At 41.3% G+C, this 22,809-nt stretch overlaps 1 protein-coding gene across 2 annotated transcripts in view; it reads right to left on the minus strand.

The window, feature by feature from the left end:
* The window catches only part of CSMD1 (CUB and Sushi multiple domains 1), a 949,519-nt gene that overhangs the window by 441,888 nt on the left and 484,822 nt on the right, over positions 1–22,809 (minus strand). For both annotated transcript variants that reach the window (XM_053380819.1, XM_053380818.1), the window contains exon 5: positions 16,177–16,384. In XM_053380819.1, the coding sequence (XP_053236794.1) occupies positions 16,177–16,384 (208 nt within the window). The remainder of the gene's footprint in view (positions 1–16,176; positions 16,385–22,809) is intronic.

Here is a 22,809-nt window from a genome sequence, read left to right on the forward strand (position 1 = left end):
TCTAAAAAGAAATAAAAACCCAAACAAACAAAAACCTTACACAAAAGGCTATAATTTTAAGTTTACAGTGGCATATAGAAGACCCTCCAAGTGTCCCTATTTTCCAGGATTTACATAAGCTGTCCCGGTTTCTGATTTGATCCCAGACCTGTCCTCCTTTTCCTTAGGATGCCACACCCCTATTTTCATCAGATAAATGTTGGAGGGCATGGAGTTATCTGATTCTGAGCCATCTGAAGGCAGCCTTGTATAGGGAAGTTTTTTAATGTTTAATGTTCTATTGTGTTTTTATATATGTTGGAAGCTGCCCAGAGTGGATGGGGCAACCCAGTCAGATAGGTAGTAAAAAGTAGTAGTAGTAGTAAACAGGATGTCCTTGTTTTCATCAGAGAATCATCATCATCATCATCATCTCCTTCATGGATCACTGCCGTGCTGTGGCGAAGGGGCTTGAATAACTCAGAGAAGCTATGAGCTATGCCGTGCAGGGCCACCCAAGACAGACAGGTCATAGTGAAGAGTTTTGACCAAACGTGATCCACCTGGAGCAGGAACCAGCAAGCCACTCCAGCATCCCTGCCAAGAAAACTTCATGGACAAAGACAACAGGCATATAAATTTATGACGCTGGAAGGTGAGCCCCTCAGGTCACGAAGAGTCGGACACAACTAAAAGACTAAACAACAGCAACAACAACAATTTATTTATACCCCACCCATCTGGCTGGGTTTTCCCAGCTAGTCTGGGCGGCTCCCAACTGAATATTAAAAACACAAACAGAGAAATGTTGGAAGGTATGATATAGCAATAAGCAAAGCTTGCTTCCCCCCTCTCCCATTATAGGCTTTACGTGGATGCTTACAGTTCCCTTCATTGCCTGCTTGCCTTGATTTTTAATCACTAATGCTGCCATTTGTATTCTCCTTGCCTCCGGAAGCCCTCTCAAAGGTTCCTGGATGATGCAGCTGCTTGGTGGGGTCAGATCTGCTACATTTCTTGTAACATGCAGAGAATAAAAAATGATGACATGCTCATTACGTTTTCATGAAGTTTCTTCTCTCCTATTCACACTAAGCTGTGGCTTTGAAGAGCTAGTTGAATAAGTCAAGTTGTTTGATGCCCCCTGCAAAGTGTGTGACAAGCCTAATTTCCTTTCAGGTAAAACCCAGTTGGCTTTTCACTGGAAAAATCAAGGGAAAGTAAGGGATTCAAATCTAAGCAGATATTCAGACACACACACACACACACACACACACACACACCCCACTTCAGGCAAGCTTGCTCTGGATTCCTTTTAAGATTCAGTTGATCACTAAACTAACATATATGTTACCAGTGGTTTTTTTCTAAAAAAATGTTTAGGGGTACTCTCATTTTCCTACTCATACTGAAATACTGCTCCTCAATGAAGCCAAACTTAGATTCACAAAATGTTTAGGGGTATGCGTACCCCCAGAAAAACAGCACTGTATGTTACTGTGGTTAATAAAACAGGAGCCTTTTAAAAAAATGTTTCAGCTTCTGTCTTCAGACTCAGCTATACAGCTGTAAATAAAATATTTTGAGTGTGTTGTAAAGTGCAATATACAGTTGTGACACTACATGGCGACTGTGAGCTATAGCAAATTCAATGCATTTTTCAAAACGATTTTTTTAAAAAGCATTTTCACAGTGTTTTTAACATTTGTGAGGATTCCACCTTCCTCAGCTGCTTTTGGAAACCGTATTATTTCACTTTTATCACAGCACTGATGAAGACAGAAGCCAAAATGTTTTGCCACATAAGCAAAAGGAATCTCTCTTTTGTTAACGATACGTGTGTGTGTGTCTGTCTGTCTCACAAATATATCTTCACCACCACGTTCTCAGTTTAAAGTATCAGAATATGGTCGCCACATCCTCCACAGCAAAAGTAAGTTAGCATGATGGATAGCCATAACTCTGCACTTCAATGTGGCAGAATAAAATATAAAGGTTTGAATAGACAGTTCCTCTCTATCCAACCCAATTGGGTGGCACATTTAAATTTTAAAATTTTTATTGTCCCCTCACAAAATATTAATGACATGATTTTTTTTTAGATCAGCTGAATAGACTTGTATTGCTGTAAGATTTCCCTGTTTCATTGTGTGGTTAGGCAGGCTAGCTTAATTTTATACAAGTCCTGATTCGTTTTACTGCCACCTCTTGCCACAGGGCAGATTCAAGCCTGCTGTGATGTTTTGAGGGCCAGAATTGTTCTTTCCATACACTTTGTTCACACTTGCCTTGGGCCTGGTTAATCACGAAAATATTTTATCCTTGCTTTTGTCCCCATTTGTTTCTTTGAGGGTGACCTGTTAAACATTTTGTTATTGTTAGGTGCTAGGGCTACTGCTCCTCATCTCAGCTTTCCTGGAAGTTGAATGACTAAGGAGCCTCTCCACCCCCATCGTTCATCCTGGACACTGAGGTCCAGCTCCGAGTGCCTTCTGGCAGTTCCCTCACTGCGAGAAGTGAGGTTACAGGGAACAAGGCAAAGGGCCTTCTTGGTAGTGGCACCCTCGCTGTGGAACGCCCTCCCATCAAATGTCAAGGAAATAAACAACTATCTGACTTTTAGAAGACATCTGAAGGCAGTCCTGTTTAGGGAAGTTTTTAATGTTTGATGTTTTATTGTGTTTTTAATATTCTGTTGGGAGCCACCCAGAGTGGCTGGGGAAACCCAGCCGGATGGGCAGGGTATAAATAATAAAATTATTATTATTATTATTATTATTATTATTATTATTATTAGGTGGTGTATCTGTAACACATTTATAATTCTTCATAACAAATCTTTTGCTTGCAGGTGCAGTGAAAGATACCGTATTTTTCCGTCTACAAGACGACCCCATGTATAGGACGACCCCTATTTGGGGGGATTCAATTTTAAGAAAATGGGGGGGGGAGAGATGGCACAAAGTTGTTGTATAAGACAATGTATAAGACGACCCCCACTTTTGAGCATGATTTTTAAAGGAAAAAACCTAGTCATACACGGAAAAGTATGGTACGTTCTAAAGGGTTAAAAACTTTTTATTTACTGAGGCCTTTGTGAACAATAACAACGATGATGCTATTGGATTAGCATTTTAGGTATTTCGTATTGCACATTGCTTTAAATTTTGTGGTTGCGATTACTTTTGCATTTTATCTTGTTAAGCCGATTTGAGACATTTTTGTGTTTTTTTCTAAAAAGGATTAAGAAAACTGCCACTATTGGAGAAAAATTCAACTGCCAATCCAGTCAGCTTCTGTACATAGAATAGGTGGACATCATGTTATCTTTTCCTCAGGCCATAAAATGTCTTGGGCAGGCCTATCACTATATTCCATAGGTCTTACTCCCAGTCTCAGGTTAGTGATTATAGGATTTCAACCTAATGGACTTGATCCATTGCTCTGCCATAGATAGTCTCCTTTCATTTCCTCTCATCTCCTCTTGTCAACCTTTGCCATGACTAGTCTGATAAGTAGATAGATAGATAGATAGATAGATTCTTTATTGTCATTACACACGTGCAACATTGCACAAGTGCAACGAAATTGGATGCCATCCCTTAAAAACAACAAAAGCAAAACAACAACAACAACCAACAAACCACATTCCAGCCACACCCACACCCATCAATCTCCCAGGTCACACTATCGAGTTACAGCATTCAAAAGGGCCACAGCTCTCGGGTAAAAACTGTTTTTCAGTCTATTTGTCCTTGACTTGATGTTTCTATATCTCCTGCCAGAAGGCAGTAGTGCAAACAGACTGTATCCCGGGTGAGATGAATCCTGCAGGATGTTGTTTGCTTTCCTAAGACAACGGGAACCGTACAATTCTTCCAAAGATGGGAGAGGTTGACCAATAATCCTTTGTGCTGTGGTTATGACCTTCTGGAGCACCTTCCTCTCCCTAGCTGTACAACTGGAGAACCAAGCACAAATACAGTATGTAAGAATGCTCTCTATGGAGCCTCGGTAGAAGGACACCAGCAGTCTCTCACTCAGATTGTTCTTCTTTAAAAGTCTGAGGAAATAAATTCTCTGCTGGGCCTTCTTCACCAGAGCAGTGGTATTTGCGCTCCAAGTCATGCCCTGATCGATAGTTACTCCCAAAAACCTGAATTCCGCCACCCTCTCCACCCGTTCCCCATTGATATGCAAGGGCTGAATGTCCGCCTTTTTTTTCCTGTAATCCACCACTAATTCCTTGGTCTTAGCCGTATTAAGAGCCAGATTGTTCTCTCCACACCAAACACAGAGCCGCTCCACCTCGTCCCGATAGGCGGACTCATCCCCTCCTGAAATGAGCCCTACCACCGTAGTGTCATCAGCAAACTTGATGATTTTGTTGCTGGAATAGGTGGCTGTACAGTCATACGTATAGAGAGCATAGAGCAGGGGACTCAACACACAACCCTGTGGTGAGCCGGTGTTAAGGCTAAGGGCTGTGGACATATGTGACCCTACTCTAACCCTCTGAGAACGTTCTGACAAAAAATCCAAAACCCAGAGACAGGTGGAGTTGGAGAGTCCAATCGCCTCTAGCTTGGACACCAGTCTATGGGGGAGGATAGTGTTAAAAGCTGAGCTAAAGTCCACAAACAGCAGCCTCACATAACTCCCCGGCTGCTCCAGATGGGACAGAGCAGCATGGAGAGTAGTGGTGATAGCGTCCTCTGTGGATCTATTTGCCCTGTATGCAAACTGGTAGTTGTCAAAAGTTGATGGAAGACAGGAAATAATATGACGGCGCATCAGTTTCTCAAAACACTTCATGATGATTGGAGTCAGTGCAACTGGTCTGTAGTCGTTCAAACTACTGATTGTGGATTTTTTAGGCAGAGGGACAATAGTTGACGACTTCAGGCAGGGTGGGACAATAGACTGGTGTAAGGACTTGTTGAAGATCTTAGTAAAGACCCTCGCCAGCTGATCCGCACAGCCCTTCAACACCTTTCCAGTGATGCCATCAGGTCCAGCCGCCTTCCTCGGATTCACCATCCTCAATACCTTTCTCACCTCATGCTCCTCTACCGTGAATGAGGGGCCCCTATGGGCTGGTGGCTGTAATACCGGCGTCTCAGGTGGCTCCTTCTCGAAGCGAGCAAAGAAGAGGTTAAGCTCCTCCGCCAGCAAAGGGTCACCGTCGACAGCACCAAGGTTAGGTTTGTAGTTGGTAATGTGCTGAATCCCCTGCCACATCTGTCTTGTGTTGTTGCTCCTTAAATTGTCCTCAATCCTCAGCCTATAATCCCGTTTTGCCTGTCGAATACCCCTCTTCAAGTTTGCTCTTGCCACACTGTAAAGCTGCACCTCGCCTGACCTGAAAGCCCTGTTCCTTTCCCGCAACAGGCCCTGGACCTCTCTATTCATCCAGGGTTTCTGATTGGGATAAAACCGGATGGATTTGTTTACTGTGACAGTGTCTGTGCAGTGATTGATATAGCACAGAACTGCCGCCGTGTGCTCCTCCAGGTCTGAACGATCGAAAATATCCCAATTAGTTCTCTCAAAACAGTCCTGCAGCTGGTGAATAGCACCTTCAGGCCAGATTTTAACAGATTTTAATATTGTGGGAGCCCGTTTCCTGAGTGGGATATATGCTGGTACCAGGAACAAAGACATATGGTCGGACTGGCCCAAGTGTGGCAGCTGTAAAGCCCTATAGCCGTGATTTACATTCGAATAAACTTTATCTAGTGTCTTGTCCCCTCTTGTGGGACATTTCACATGCTGATAGAGCGTTGGGAGCACTGTTTTAAGTTCTACATGGTTGAAGTCTCCCGCAATGATGTGCACAGCTTCAGGATACTTGTCTTGCTGGCTGCTGATAAGGCTCTGCAGGCATCCCAAAGCCAAGTTGGCATTGGCATCTGGTGGCACGTACACACCAGTTAACATAACAGCTGTAAACTCCCTAGGGAGATAGGCTGGTCTACATTTAACAGCCACATATTCCAAATCCGGTGAACAGTGACTGCCCACAGTCTTAGAATTATTGGACCAGCATTTGTTCACATATACGCACAGCCCCCCTCCTCTGGTTTTTCCGAAGTCCATGCCTCGGTCATGACGATGTACCACCCAGCCTTCCAACTGAATAGCTGTGTCTGGTATGGACGGTTGAAGCCATGTCTCAATGACAAATAAAACGCAGCAATCTTTTACAAGGCTGTTCTTTGCTGCCTGCAACCTCAATTCATCCATCTTGTTGGCAAGAGATCTCACATTGGCAAGAAATATGCTGGGGAGTGGTGGTTTAGATGGACTCCTCTGTAATCTTACCAGGACGCCAGCCCGACAACCCCGCCTTTGCCTCCTGTCTCTACGCCGCCTTCGCCTCCTCCCTGGAGGCATAGTAATCCATGGAGAGCCCGGCGGCCTGGCTACTCCCACCGGAACGTTATCTGGGCGAAAATAATCAGCTCTTACAGCTCGTTCACACTGTAACCCGACCTTCAGAAGTTCCTGCCTGCTGTAAATCTTTCTTGCCCGGTCAGACATACTCGGACCAAGCAAAAATAATAAAATAATAAAAGTAATAAAAACAAAACAAAACGCTAAGGGAGAGCACTAAGCCGCAGCGTCTATGCGCGCCGCCATTAAGATCGTGGGATCATCTTTAAGGATGGTCCTGATTGCGGGCAGGCCCCCAGGCCGGTTCCTCCCCCCTGGCATGGGCGGAGTAATGCCATCATGCCAGGGTGGCACCACGATCCACAGAGGACTGGCTTCTTGGCCAGTCACTTTTGTGTGGGGTGATCGTGGGGGGATATAAAAGTGGCAGCGTGACACGTGTCAGGCACCTGCTTTGCGCTGCTGAACACTCACCCACCTGCCCTTTATTTTAGATGTCCTCTGGCCTTGCTTTGGACTTTGGTTGGTCGCCTGTCTTGGGACGGGGGCCAGGTAGGAATTTTTCCATTTGGCAGATTGGCACTGGTCACTTGGTTTTCGCCTACCTCTTAGCAATCATCACAACTTTTTAAGGTTTGGCAGTTAGGCACTGGCTCATTGATTTGTGGGGGAGGGGAGAAGAAGAAGAAGAAGAGTTTGGATTTGATATCCCGCTTTATCACTAGCTGAAGGAGTCTCAAAGCGGCTAACATTCTCCTTTTCCTTCCTCCCCCACAACAAACACTCTGTGAGGTGAGTGGGGCTGAGAAACTTCAAAGAAGTGTGACTGGCCCAAGGTCACTCAGCAGCTGCATGTGGAGGAGCGGAGACATGAACCCGGTTCCCCAGATTACGAGTCTATCGCTCTTAACCACCACACCACACTGGCTCTCAGCCATCGCCTGCCCCTCCATTGACCAAGGGTATTCCGTTAAAGGAATCCAGGGCCTGGATCCTGTCTGAAGTCCGCTTGATGGGCTAGGGCCATGCCAGGCCTCTGGGGACACTGAGGAGATCTACAGGTGGGTTTCCCCAATGTGGCTTCCTCATTGGGTGGTTTACCCTTACTGACTTCCTGCAATGGGGGCAGGAGTCCGATATAGTCCTTTGCCAGTGCCTAAGCCAATACCGCTCACATTTCTGTAATCAATAAAGTTGTGGCCTAAAATTTTGCCCAATAACCTTAAACCAAAATTCTGTGTCAGTGTGAATTTTGTTCGAACGAGGGGCTGGTTTGGGGGCCTTGCCACGCAATATCCATCTGATAACATTGCACATAGCATGCAGCTACCATAATGGCATTGTGAGCATACAATTTAAAGGTGATAAACCTGGAGGCAAGCCTGAAAGCTTTCACAGCCAAATCTATCTTCCATCTTCACAATGCTATTCTGAAGATCACACAGTTTACTTTGCAAAATTGCTAAGATTAGAAGGATTTTGTAGAATTTATTCTGTTGAAACCGAAAGTTGCAAGAATGTAAAACTGGCTTGGCTGGGCATGGGCCAGACTATTTATATTACTGCTTTGTTGGTACGTCTTTCTGAGTCACTGACACATCTTCCCCAAATGCTCTAGTTTTGTTTCATTGTTACAGATAGGCTATTCTGCATTTTCTTTATCTCTGGGGTTCTCCTCTGTTGTTACTCATGGTTGAAACAATAAAGATTGATCCACTGTGTTGGGGACTACAGTGGTACCTCGGGTTAAGTACTTAATTCATTCCGGAGGTCCGTATTTAACCTGAAACTATTAACCTGAAGCACCACTTTAGCTAATGGGGCTTCCTGCTGCTGCCGCGCCACCGGAGCACGATTTCTGTTCTCATCCTGAAGCAAAGTTCTTAACCTGAAGCACTATTTCTGGGTTAGCGGAGTCTGTAACCTGAAGTGTATGTAACCTGAAGTGTATGTAACCCGAGGTACCACTGTATTGGTCTTAAAAATGCAAGACTCGCAACTAGTGTATATATTCAGCCATTTTTTTTTGACAGCATAGTAAAATATTAAGGAACAGCAAGAATAATTATCTTACCATGCACAAATCAAAATAAATCGCTAGAAAAAAGTCTATATCTGACTATGCAGACTCAGTAGTTCTACATATTGGAAAGCTAAAACAAAACAGAGAAGTGAACATTCATAAAAGATATGTATAATTTAGCTGTTGGAGAAGAGTGCAAGGTCCCTTGATCTTTGAAAATCAGATTAATATTAATCTAATAAACTTTATACTCAGTCTTCTGAAGAGCATGCAAAACCCTTAAGAAATTATTTTTACACAATGGATTCCTATTGATATAAAAACAGGAGATGATTTAACATATTTATAGCACCTTAGCTTCTCACAAAATACTGCCATAAACAAAAGGCTTTGCAATGCACCACTGAATGGTATTAATTTCTACAACTTTCATTATTAAAGGACTGCAGAAATTAATATAGATTTAGCACACAGTGGAGCTAAATAAATATTATCCATTGGGCCCAAAGAAGGAACATGGGCAAAAGAGAAAATATGCTTGCTGTTTACTTTGCAACATTTCCTACTGCCAAAGAGACAGGTCATTTAGCAAACTGGGTATTGGCTAATCTCTACAATAGTGGAAATGCCTATAATTAAATCGCTGCCTTGGACTACACAGAAAAGGCGAGGTATGAATACATGAACAAGCAAGCAGTTGCAGTCAGCAGGATTGTACAGGTGGGGTGGTGTTATTCACCTGCTTCCTAAAGCTGAGCATCGCTGATGGATATGGAAAGGGTGAGAGATATAGCAGCAGCTCAGCAGCTCAGCACTGTGCAGGTACAGTGGCAGAACCAATCTGATGCTCCTATGCTACCTGAAACATGCCAATGTGCAACCAATTGAGCAATGCCATGGTGCCCTGGCAACCATTACAGTAAGCAAGCAATGCTTAAAGCAAAAATATTGCAAGGAAGACTCCTAGGTTGTTATGTTGTTGGTGTCATTGCAAATGATGTCAAAGAAACATCTTGCATCGAAGAGGGCCTTCAGGGTAAGTGTATGTAGAACAGGTTTGCTTCAATTATCCACATTTACTTTTAGCATTTATAAGTACACCAAGAATCATTCTACATGGATTTTAGCCCTATTTGGCTATTCATTTCACTCTCTTGGGCCATCACTGGCAAGCCCTGCCTACTCCAGGCCTCTGACCTTTCTTCTCTCTACTGGTTGAAGGGCATTCTTCTGAAGAGGGCAGTCTCCTCTACTCATAGCTGCTACCCACACACACAAGTTACAATTTAGTAGAAACCATGTTCTAAATTTTAGAGGGATCCTCCATGAGTGTAGAATGGGGCTCCCCACTTCAGAAAAAAAGCTTTTCATCTTCCACCCCACTCCTGCTCTCTTTCACCCAATGGTCATCACACTGGAGAAATGGAACGCCTGAGCAGGGCTTAGCCCAGCACTTATCTTGGGTAAGAGTCACCAGGCAACACTGTCCATCTTCTAAATAGCTTTTCCATGAGTTCTAGATTATCAAGGAATTTTTTTAAAAAGGTTCATTGTATGATAATAATACACATTTCTAGTTTGTTTTACAGTGACATGCTCTTGTGAATTATAACCACATGAAAGTGGGAGCAGTATAAATGATGACTCAATCCACACACACACACACATTTTCTACAACCATAACTCTTGTGTTTCACCACCCAGTACAATGTAGGTTCCTGCTTTCTTAGTGAAGCTATGAACAGCAAAACAAAATAAAAACATGTGCATGTAATATAACCAGCCTGCCAGACCCTTTTTAAAAAATATGCAGTGACCAACATATGTATCAATTTGAACTTGAGTGCTATATCCTTTCGGTGCTATAGAAGCAATCAATAAAATTGGTGTGTAAACTAAACAGTAATAGCAATGGGCAAAGGTGTTTATTGAACATTATTGTGCGAACACTTCATTGATGAATTTACTCTGAGTTAATGCAAGCCACTGCAGTCTTAATAGTTGAACCATTTATGGAATGGCAGCATGCCAGTGAACTTTCAGCGGCACGTCTGTTGTTCCTTCTCACCTTGCAGAATGCATATACTAATCATTATGAGTGGGGTTTTTCCCCTGCCTGCCTCTTTTCCAATTAGAAAATGCCCCCCCAACAATGTCAGTTTATATCTCCTTTATGCATACTGTACTTTTCTGTGTATAAGACAAGGCTTTTTTATTAAAAATTATGTTAAAAAATTACTTATACACTGATAGTGAATAGGAGGAACGTGGGATTGGTTGCTGCCAAACACTATTGGGTGTGTTATTGGTGGCCGCAGCAAGGACTGGTGTTGATTGACTGTTGTTGTGGCAATTGGGTGGGAGATTGGTGGCTTCTGCCGGTGAGGGGGCAGGTGATAGGTGGCTTTTGTGGCACGTGCAAGAGGCAGCATAGATCAGACAGGTGAGTGATTTTGGCAAACCCCCTCAAGAAAGCTCAACTACTATGGGTAATCTCCCCCAATTTTCTTAATTTTGAGACCCCCAAAACAGTCCCCCATCTTATACATGGGGGAATGTTATACATGGAAAAATATGGTATATTATTGTTAAATAAAGTCACAGAAAGAGTGCTGACAGATCAGCCCAAAAGGCCCATAATGTTTCTCATGTTGTTCCTTGAGTACTTCCTAGAGTACTTTGTTATTTTAACAAAGATAAAAATGAATAGTAGATGCAATGACATTTGCAATACAGTATAACCAGAAGTGTTGAGACTTTGGATGTTATGTACTTCATACATTTCCTCCAACATTTATAAGGCATCACAGAGATTGGTACTGTGGTACATATCTTATTTTATCATGTGCTCTCTCTCCCGTGAGACCGAGAGACAGATTTTCCTAGGACAGGCAACTGAGCTGATTGCTGACTGAAATCTAACACTCAATCACACTGGTTCTTTGAATTTGACTTTGATTGTATATGGAAGAATTTCACGAGTCTTCATCCAAATAGCCAAAATCACATACAGACCACCATGTTGCAAAGGTTTAGCTGTCACTTATTTGGGAGATAGGAAAGTCTCAGATATTACAAATGAAATATATCCATTCATAAAAAAAGAAAAGAATGGGAAACACCAGCAGTTATACATAGCTTTTTATTTGCCCCTCAACAAATTGTTTGGCCAGAGTTAAAATCTTGCTCAAATTATCTGAGATTTCTGTAGGATAACCATCCAATTCATTAAAAAGGAAATGAAAAATGTAACAGGAATATGATAACACAATGTCAGAAAGTCTAAGCAACGTGATAGGAAACAGTCTATAGCAAATAGATGTCTCGTGGGGGGACTAGGCAAGGTGTTTTATTTTCTCTTTATTTTTTTCCTTTTTACCCAGGTGAATAACATGTCTTCTTTCTGATATGTACTTTGAAGAACTAGGTTAACTGTTTTCCCTTCCATTTGCTGATACTGAATATAGTTTGCATCTAAAATGAAATGGGCAACCAATTATGAACTACCAAAGCAAGGCATCAGTCAGCTTTCTATAAATATACATTAAGTTTTAGAAACCTACTGCCTTTTATGTAATTTAACGTACCCTGGAAAATGACATCATAGGCCATACACAGGTTCTGAAAGCGTAATCACAATCTTATATTCCTGTCAGATTCAGAGGTGGAATGATGGATGTGAATTAAGCCTTTATCGTTTGCTAGCGCAGTAGGTAGTAAATTAGCAGGTGCAGAAGAAGTGCTAATGCTCTGTGAATTAAGCACCAATTTACTGCTTCTTTTCTCTTTACCCTGCACATTGAATGCATTTTGATCTGAACAGATGACTAGTATCTAAGCAAGAACTACAGATTACGCTACGAGGAACAATAAATTATACCACTCTGTTACTGATGTTATAAGTGTTACCTCCATCTGGTTTCAGACATGTTTGAGTGGAAGAACCAATGTAAAATGTTCATTCTTTGGTGTCCACGCCTTATCTTCAAAGTAAGGAAAAGAAAAACCATCCTCAATGTTTTCAGCCATAGAATATTCAACGCTAGTTGAAATATTTTTAAATTGGAGGCTTTCACTAAATGCATTACTTCAAATATATAAATGCAGCACTGGTGATTCGTGGATGGACAGAAATGTTCATTAATTTCAAAACTTAGTTGAATGCCACCTTATGAAATTATTCCTTAGCATACAAGATTTTCAAGGTTTAAGCAATACATGGGTATTTTCCAGAAGAAGAAAATGCCAGGAAAAGGAGAACCCATAAGGTGTAAGGAGTTTTTTAAAAAGTCAATTTCAACCCAATGCACTAGTCAATCAAAGATATTGTTTAACCACTTTGTCAGCTGGTGGATAATGAGACTTGATTTCTAAACTAAATAATTCAAAATTCAGGTACATTGGCTAAGTTGTTTCAGTCAAAGCCTGAAACTGTTAAAAGATTTAAGACGCTGAGCATTTAAGGTAATTTTCGTACCAGTACTGCCTTTTCCCACCATGAAAGACATTCAGCAATGAAATGTTATGTCCCTTGTTGAAAATGCATTAGATTGGGTAAAATTACTCCCTTCCCTAACTCAGTGCTCCATGAAATTGTTGCAGCTTCAGGAGGGAATGAAGCATTTGGAACTTGAGACAAAAGCTCTAAATAACATTCAAAGCATCCTGTAAAAATACATTTTGAAATAGTTCATAAAAAAATGAAGGCTATTTATTTGAATAATCAATATATTGGTGGATAAAAATGTAAATACGTCTTCTAGGTCAGGCCATGGAGTTCTTGGAAACCAATACAAATGCTCTATCATGCTGTAATTACCGTATTTTTTGCTCTATAAGACTCACTTTTTCCCTCCTAAAAAGTAAGGGGAAATGTGTGTGCGTCTTATGGAGCGAATGCAGGCTGCACAGCTATCCCAGAAGCCAGAACAGCAAGAGGGATCGCTGCTTTCGCTGCGCAGCGATCCCTCTTGCTGTTCTGGCTTCTGGGATTCAGAATATTTTTTTTCTTGCTTTCCTCCCCCCAAAACTAGGTACGTCTTGTGGTCTGGTGTGTCTTATAGAGCGAAAAATATGGTATATGGCGGCTCCTCCCATTAAATTATATAAAAGCACAAGAGACATAAACATACACACTATACACACACATACACACACATACACACAATCAAAACATAAAGAATTACATTTACCACTATGCACAGCATTCAGTGAAAGTGAATAATATAACTATGGTTTGTTTGGGAGACATAGTTGCTATTCTGACTTACTATTTTCTATGTTCAAGGCTATTCAACAAGCCAAAAAATAAATAGAGGCAGTCATATAAAATTTTGGGGGCAAATAATTATATACCCTCAATCTTCCAAGATCAAATAATGCTTTTACGGTATCAGTAATTTGTGAAAGACAGAACATTGGCAAATAAAAGAAACATGACTCTGCTTTACTTCTAAGAAATAGTGATTTATATGCACACTAATATTTGTAACCAAACAGCTGCTTCACTTCGGCATCAACCTAAATTACCTTTTTGGAATATAACACAGCGATTTGTGGTATACAAATTAAAATTATTTTTGCCACTTAAAAAGTAGTTAGCCAGAATAATTTCTGCTCCTTTCACACAGTAAATTCTAGAGTACACATTCTTTACACTCAAAGGTTCCATTGATCCATAATGTACTTTTTTATAGCTACGCCCCCCCCCTTAATGTCATGGGCCCATTTTCAGTGAAATGGGATAACATTTTCTCATTTGCCAGTTAGGGGGCAACTTTTGGTGGGGGGAGAGAGACTCTCAGGCCTAGTGGTCACAATTTTAGATTTCCCAGAATACCCCTCAGAAGAAGGGATTCTGGGAAATCAAAAATAGCAGCTGCTTTTGTAGCTGATCTTGGAGAAGCTCTGCAATGTTCTCCACACCACAAAGAGAAACATGGCTAGAAACCCTGAAAATGAAAAAAAGAAGAAGAAGAAGTGCAGCAGTTTCACCAAGCTATCCACCACCAAATCTCACCCCAAATTCAAACTGAAGTTTTGACCTTTCACAAGTTTGGCTCGGCATTACTTTAAACACACATAGCTGCTGGTAACTATTCATGAATTTGCCTTGGCCCATTTGAAACCCATTAAATCCAGTGGTCATCAACACACCATGTAGCAACAAAGTCCGTAAGTAGAGTTTGCCAAATCTCGTGGTGATCAAATTCATAGGGTTACCGTTAGTTCTAGCATTATAGGAGTGGAAGAAATAATGTTTCTGCATCCACTTTGATGGCACTGTGCACAATTTTTTTATATAAACTTTTTTTTTTTTAGTATAAACTTCTGAATAAACATACATAGGACTGGCCTACATACTAAAGAAGTGAAACAGCTAACATCTTTATTGACTGTAGTGTGATACTGCTAATTGTTAAAACAGTCCTGACAACTCATTCCCTATTTGTATTTCTTCTCCTTGTTTTTGCCTGCCCTGTTCCAAGACAAAATGACATATTTTCGATGCCTCCTCTGCACTTCAACCTCCCACACCAACAGTTTGAATGTTCATTAAAGACCTGACATCTAGAAGCACGTTTGAAAAGGGGGGGGGAATGGACAAGGAACTAGTTTATAAATAAATGTGAGAAACATTGAACTACCTCTTCTCAAATGATGCTCTAAAGCTACAGCCCCCTCATGCCTGAATGCTGCAGCACAAAAAACGTAGGACCAGTGTCATCAATATGCTTTGGTATCACTTTAATATCACAGAGATTATCACTATGACAACTGTTGGAAAATGTATGTGAAGTAAGCAAGTGTATTATCAAAACAATTTATTGGAATGAAAATAGAACTGAGGTAAGATAGGTATTAGAAACACTGTCTTTCGCTCCTGTTTTCAGTGGATTCAGTGTGGATTCAGTATTCAGCTGAATACTGAACAACTGCACACAACAAGTTTAATTTTAGGCATGTGATATCATTTACGATATTCAGAACACTATGTTATGTGAATTATGTTAACCATTCATGCTTCAGCCCAAATGAGTGGCGTACTCCAGAACTGTTCCTCAAAAAGCACTGGTGTGTGTGTGTGTGTGTGTACTTAGATGTATGTGTGAACATACTGATGAGTTTTAAACAGGATGCCAGCAATAATGGATCGGGAACAGTTTTCAAAGAGTAGAAAGGTCAGCACAAGGGCAGAAACCTGGTATATGAGAAAACTGGTCCTATTAGCTAGAAGTTATTATTTGGTGAGATACTCTTAAAGTTCGCTAGACATGCTGCTATCTAAATTGCAGTGGTTGTCACAAAACAAGAAGTATCATTAAATGCAAAGCAACACTCTCTGGTAGAGTCAGTTCTCTCTTTCATTCCCTCTCATCAAACTGAGAAGCACATTTCTACTCCACAAATCCTTAAAGTGTAATTATATATTAAGAGGTTATGATGACTCACAGAAAAATAATTCTGGATCCTTCCATTAGAGGGCAGTATCCTACCACATCATCATTCTGAACACATTTCTAAAGGTGTTTGTTTCATTCCTTGCTGTAACCCCAAGTAATTCACCATAAAGTATTTCTAAAATAGCATTAACAATATTTAGTTGACTAATGCATATGTATTCCTGATGGAACTGATACAGGCATTATTATCATCACGACAGCAATGACTACAACTTCAAAACAAACAACTTCAAACAATTTATGAATACAGAATTTCGAATGGCTAAATTTTGAAGGATTCTATAAATATGAAATGAGACCACTGTATTGACTTACCATATTGATGGTGCTTCAGTGCCACTGATCTCTAAGAAATCGTAGCCTTCCTCTAGTTGGAAATCCGTAAAAACCAAAGCAATGGTATCTCCTGGCTCAGCTAGAATGGTCCATGTGCAATCAGCATTGTTATCATACTCAGAAGGAAAGTGAGGACTTGAAATAATTCCACTTGTCCCACGGAGAGTTCCTCCACAAGCACCTTCAGCTGATTATAAAAAACAAATGCAATAGAATTGGTCACACTGATAATATATTAACCATGTTAACAGCACCGTGGAAGGGGGTATATACAGAGATGAAGAAACACTATACATTTTATTATTTCTAAGAAGCATCAAGTGATCCCTGACATCTCCAGTTAAAAAAATAACAAGCAGTACATGTTAGAAAAGATCTCTGCCTGAGATGCCCTGTTTGAGCATTCATCCTGATTTATTTGCACAAAGCTTTTGCAGCGCTTAAATGATCTCTGCTGTTTATTAAGCATCCATCCTGATCTGTCAATCAAGAACGTTCAGCCAAAACACATATAAAATATAATAACAACAATAACAAGCACCACCACTGCTCTCACTTAATGTATGAGCTGAACAATATAACACAACACAATGGGCAATAGCAATGGCACTAAACACTATTTATAGACTAATACAAATGATCAGAAATTACAACCAAAGTCTCTAAATCTTCTTCACCAGTCGCGGTAGAATAATTAAAAAAAATTGATATATACATAATTAGTCAACAAATATCACCGGAACAGAGTTTCCAGTTAACCAATCTGTTTCGTTCAATATGTAGTCATCAGTGACTACAGTATCGTATGAGCACTGATCCAGAGCATATTTTCTACAACGTTTATATTTGCTTACACGTAAGATTGGCTTGTTAAGAAATTGAACTGCATCCTTCTCATATTAATTCTTACAAGTCTGGCTGATGAAGCATTGAACATAATAGATTGGTTATCCGGAAACTCTGTTCCGGCAATATTTGGTGACTGATTATGTATATATCAAACTTTTGAATTATTCTACTGTGACTGGAAATCAGCCCTGAGTGCTCACTGGAAGGACAGATCCTGAAGCTGAGACTCCAATACTTTGGCCACCTCATGAGAAGAGAAGACTCCCTGGAAAAGACCCTGATTTTGGGAAAGATGGAGGGCACAAGGAGAAGGGGACAACAGAGGACGAGATGGTTGGACAGTGTTCTCGAAGCTACCAGCATGAGTTTGACCAAACTGCAGGAGGCAGTGGAAGACAGGAGTGCCTGGCGTGCTCTGGTCCATGCGGTCACGAAGAGTCGGACATGACTAAACGACTAAACAACAACAACAACTGTGTCTGGTGAAGAAGATTTAGAGACTTTGGTTGTAATTTCTGATCATTTGTATTAATCTATAAATAAATTAGTCTATAAATGTTATATTGTTCAGCTTGTCTATATTGCAACACAGGGGTTTGTTTATGGCTCACTCAATGTATGGCAGCTTCACGTGTTCCTATATGTTTTTGGGAAACAAATATGTATTCTCTGTGTGCATAATTTCATTGTGTTCATGTTTATATCATGGCATTGCACAGTATGCAGAACTTGGATTAAAGGTCAGCATTTTATTACTTCTCTGCTATTAACTATTAAGTCATGCATGGAGAATTTCCAGTTGCAACACAGCACAAAAGTATATGCCATGCAACAAAATATTTTTCACAAATAGACTGGAAGAATTATCACGGTGAGTCATGCACAGCATTTTACAGGAAGCATTTTAAGGGAACAATTGTTACATTAGCGCTTGTATTATTAGTATAAAAACTTATGTAATTGCAAAGGAAGCCTTCTCTGCAGTTCAGCGGCATGAAAAATTAAAAGCTCATTAAGCTGCCTACGAAAATGGTAGCTGAAAACTAAAAGACATCAATAATAAACAACGTGGTGTTTTGTCCTCCGCCCCCAGTAATGATAAAGCCCCTTTCACTTTTACACATTGTATTATTTTAACCTACATTGATCATGATTGTCCTTGTGGGTTATACTCATAATATCATTTTATATACACATATAGAACTTGACAAGGTCTCTGGCTCCAGGAACCTATCAGCTAATGAAGATGTGTGCAATACAAAACAATTAAGGGATTAGATTCAAGTGGCTGCGAGCAACACCGTGGGTAGGTGGCCTGTGATCAAAGTCATGACAGAGGAATCAATTCCAGAAGGTACATTTTAAAAGAAGAAAGAATGGCTTGGCTTGTGCAGTCAGAAGGCAGATCCTACCCACAGATAAGTGCTTTTCATTCGTTTCTCCATGCAACTGACATTGCATAGAGGAGTAGCAATGGGCAAATCTGTCAACTTTGGTTTCTCTCAGTTTCTACCCCCCACCCAATAGTAGATTCTGTCTTCCACATTTCCATTTCAGTTTGTAATTCTTGGTTGTTTTTTAAGTCCTTGTGAAAACTCACCAGAATTCTTCCAATTCAATGGCTTACTTCCTCTTTAGAACAAACTACAATTTGCCATCACTACTCCCAGTAGTGATGTGTGGAAGTGAGAGCTGGACCATAAAGAAGGCTGATCGCCGAATAATTGATGCTTTTGAATTATGGTGCTGGAGGAGACTCTTGAGAATCCCATGGACTGCAAGAAGATCAAACCTATCCATTCTGAAGGATATAAGCCCTGAGTGCTCACTGGAAGGACAGATCCTGAAGCTGAGGCTCCAATACTTTGGCCACCTCATGAGAAAAGAAGACTCCCTGGAAAAGACCCTGATGTTGGGAAAGATGGAGGGCACAAGGAGAAGGGGACGACAGAGGACGAGATGGTTGGACAGTGTTCTCGAAGCTACGAACATGAGTTTGACCAAACTGCGGGAGGCAGTGGAAGGCAGGAGTGCCTGGCGTGCTCTGGTCCATGGGGTCATGAAGAGTCGGACACAACTAAACGACTAAACAGCAACAATTTGCCATTGAAGCCAAAATAGCAATATACAATTTGTGCTTACCCTTCACGTAGGAATGGTTGGATTTCTGATTTATTTATTCCCTTTTTTGCCCAATCTTAAATTCAGTTATCAACATACCTGTATGCATTTGCTAAATTTTGCATGCACACACACACACACACACACACACACACAAAAACCCTCAAGAAAATTTGTCAGCATTTTTGTGCTACTTTCTCCTAATAAACACATTTTTGCAAGCCATTTCCCCCAGTGCAATACGTATTTATATGCTAGTATCACTAATATATTTGTTGTTATTTAGCAATGCTCCCCGGTATGGAGGTTCAGTGTCACAACACTGCCACCAAAAGGGCCTGCCTCATGTCTCTACCAATCGCACCTGCCATGGTAGTGGAACACAGGGTGGAGCTTCAGAAGATGACCACAGCTGCTGTGCAGATTCATGCAGGAATGATGGCAGGCAATGGGGAACTAACATCAATACAATATATATCTGTCAGGGAACTGCCATCGGAACGAGAGGAGGAGGAGAGGCTCCACGACGATGCTGGAGAGGGGCCAAGTAGGGAGAGAGGCAGGTCTCCTGTTGGGGAAGAAATTCAGCGCAACACCAGGGATGGAGGGGGGCCAATGGGGGAAGCGGAGAGCAGGCTCAGAGACTCTTCACTGGACACCAGCGGAGAGAGCACAGGCCCTCCGCTACCCATGCCCACCCTGCGCAGAAGGCTTCCGTGCAGGGAGGCTAGGAGGAGACTGGGCGTCAAACAACTTTTATGTTGGAAAAGGTTGAAGAAACGCCCACTGTCGGATTCTGCCAGCGACTGAGCAGCCACGAAGTGAGGGGCTGTCCAGCCAGGAAAGGTTTAACCAGGCCACCTACCCAGGAGTGGCGGCAACTTACGCACGAGCAACCCCATAACCATTAGAATATCCCATAGAGCTCTCACTTGTGGCAAATGATGCACATGGTCTTTTGTTCTGCCAAGGACCACGGGACTCAGCAGGAAGACTGAAAGTTCACTAGAAATAAAAACTCCCCTGTTTAGGGAAGTTTTTAATGACTGATGTTTTAATGAATTTGTAATCTTTTGTTGGAAGCCGCCAAGAGTAGCTGGGGAAACCCAGCCAGATGGGTGGTGGATTATTATTATTATTATTATTATTATTATTATTATTATTATTATTATCTCAGTGCAGCCTCTCCTGTGTTTTCTCCTCACCTGAAAATTGAATGTATGAAACACCCCTTTCAACCTTTTAGGTTTTAAAGTGGTACATCAACATTTGTTTTATAGTAGAATTGTAGAATAGAAAAGGGACCAGGATGATCATCTAGTCCAACCTACTGCAATGCAGGAATCTTTGACCCAACGTGGGGCTTGAACTCATAACCCAGAATCTCATGCTCTACTGTCTGAGCTATCATACGAGACACATTTAAAAAACAATATAAATTCTGCTTCAAAGACTTGTCCTTTCTGCCTCTGATGCAGGCAATTTAGTGAAATGCCCAATTCACTGGAATTTTAAAAAATGCTATCTTCTTGAAACACTCCTGTAAATGCACCCCATCGCACCCTTTAGAATATTACTTTTTCAGTGTTAGCCAGAAGGTGATAAAGAACTATTGCCCAAATAGAAGCGCATTGACAATATCACTTGGCCCCATAAATATAGTTGTCTTTTAAAAGAAGCATTCAGAGAATAGCTTGCTGTCTTTTATAAAGCACCTTCTCTATTTATATTGCTATATATCTGCAATCCTTGTGTGCTGCATAATGTTCAAGACAGTTCTGCTGTGCACTATCCTCCATTCTTTGGGGATGACACGAGGAGTCTTAGGATAAGCCTATTAGAAGCCAATCAAAACTTTGTAAAATAAATGAGCAATTAAAGAGCACATCTGTGCACTTTTCATCTCAGCAATGTGAGTACAAATGGGGGGAAACGGAGCTATCCCCGCACTACTTAAATATGCAAAGAACTGAGGTCTGTGGTTATCAAGACAGTCTGTGTGCAAATCCAAACCAAACCTGACATCACCTTAGAATCCCTCTACCTGAAATTATTTATAGTGCTTATTGCTGCAAGCAACAGCACGCTGAAAGGATGTGGCAAGGCAAAAAGAACTCCCTTTACATTTTACATTTTTCGTTTTCTCCGTACTTTCTGCATTTACTTTCCTTGTTTTTACAGGTTACTGCTTGGTCACAGCACAGACCTGATTTGAGAGGGGTGGGGGTGATTCAACTAGCAAATTGTAAATTTGACCGCTCCCCACCTCCCCACAACCCACTCCGCTAAAGACAACAAAGGAAATTCACAATCTACCATGCCAAATATTGTCTGGAAATGCTTTTAACTATTTCATTTGATGACGAGAATTCAAGTGGTTGATGTGCCTTTCAAGTTCCAAGCACTTCAGTTTATGTTATCTTCTGCTCCAGCAAAGAAAATAACTTGACAAATGACATGCCAATACTTCAGTGCACAAAACTAATACAGAGATATTGATTTCCAGTGAGGTCAACATCAATGCAAGAATTGGACTAAATCATAAGTGACCTTGGAACTCAAAGAGGCATATTCTAACGTTTTTATCTTGTTACTGTTTTATTGCTGTCATCCTTTTTAAGAGTCACGGTGCCTATCCTGGATTTTAACAGCAAGAAAAATGAGACACAGCAGGTAACAAGTATGTTCCCTTGTGGACTTTTGAGTACTTGAACAAACCTGTCCATCTCTGGCCTAGGTCATTGCAATTTAAGTTCATAAAAACTCACTGCAGCTTTTGCAAACCCTCTGTACTATTGCAAACATAATATGGTGCAATCCTATTTCCTATACAAAAATAGCTCCAAGCCCAATGGGACTTATACCCTGATAAGTGAACATCACTGCAGTGGTTGTGAACTTTTGGGGGTACATTAGAACATTTGGGAATTTGACATAATGCTGTGACACCAACCCTTCTGTTTGTTTTTCATGCCCTTCTCCAAGGTCACTGTCCTCCCTGTAAAAAGGTAAAGGGACCCCTGACCATTAGGTCCAGTCGTGACCGACTCTAGGGTTGCGGCGCTCATGTCACTTTATTGGCCATTGGAGCCAGCGTTTATCTGCAGACAGCTTCCGGGTCATGTGGCCAGCATCACAAAGCCACTTCTGGCTAACCAGAGCAGCACATGGAAACACCGTTTACCTTCCCGCCGGAGCAGTACCTATTTATCTACTTGCAGTTTGACGTGCTTTCGAACTGTTAGGTTGGCAGGAGCAGGGACCGAGCAACGGGAGCTCACCCCGTTGCAGGGATTCGAACCGCTGACTTTCTAATCGGCAAGTCCTAGGCTCAGTGGTTTAACCCAAAGCGCCACCCGCATCCCGTCCTCCCTGTAGACAGATAGAATTCACGTGCATGCACATACACATGCAGAAGCACACTGCACCATCAAACTGGAATGACTTTGGTAGACCACATAGTAAAAACCAGAGATCTGCTGCTCGCCGGCACCAGGAAAACAGTGATCCAAGGCTTGGTTGCCGATCTGAGCCTTGAAAATGTAAAGAAGGCTGAAAAAGGAATTTGGAAACAACATCACTTTTCAAGCTTCTTCCTGCAGCTTTTTAAGGGCTAAAGAACTTGCCGCTTTCTGTGTGCTC

Source organism: Podarcis raffonei, chromosome 3 (assembly GCF_027172205.1).
Source record: "Podarcis raffonei isolate rPodRaf1 chromosome 3, rPodRaf1.pri, whole genome shotgun sequence".
In the NCBI taxonomy this organism is placed as follows: domain Eukaryota; kingdom Metazoa; phylum Chordata; class Lepidosauria; order Squamata; family Lacertidae; genus Podarcis; species Podarcis raffonei.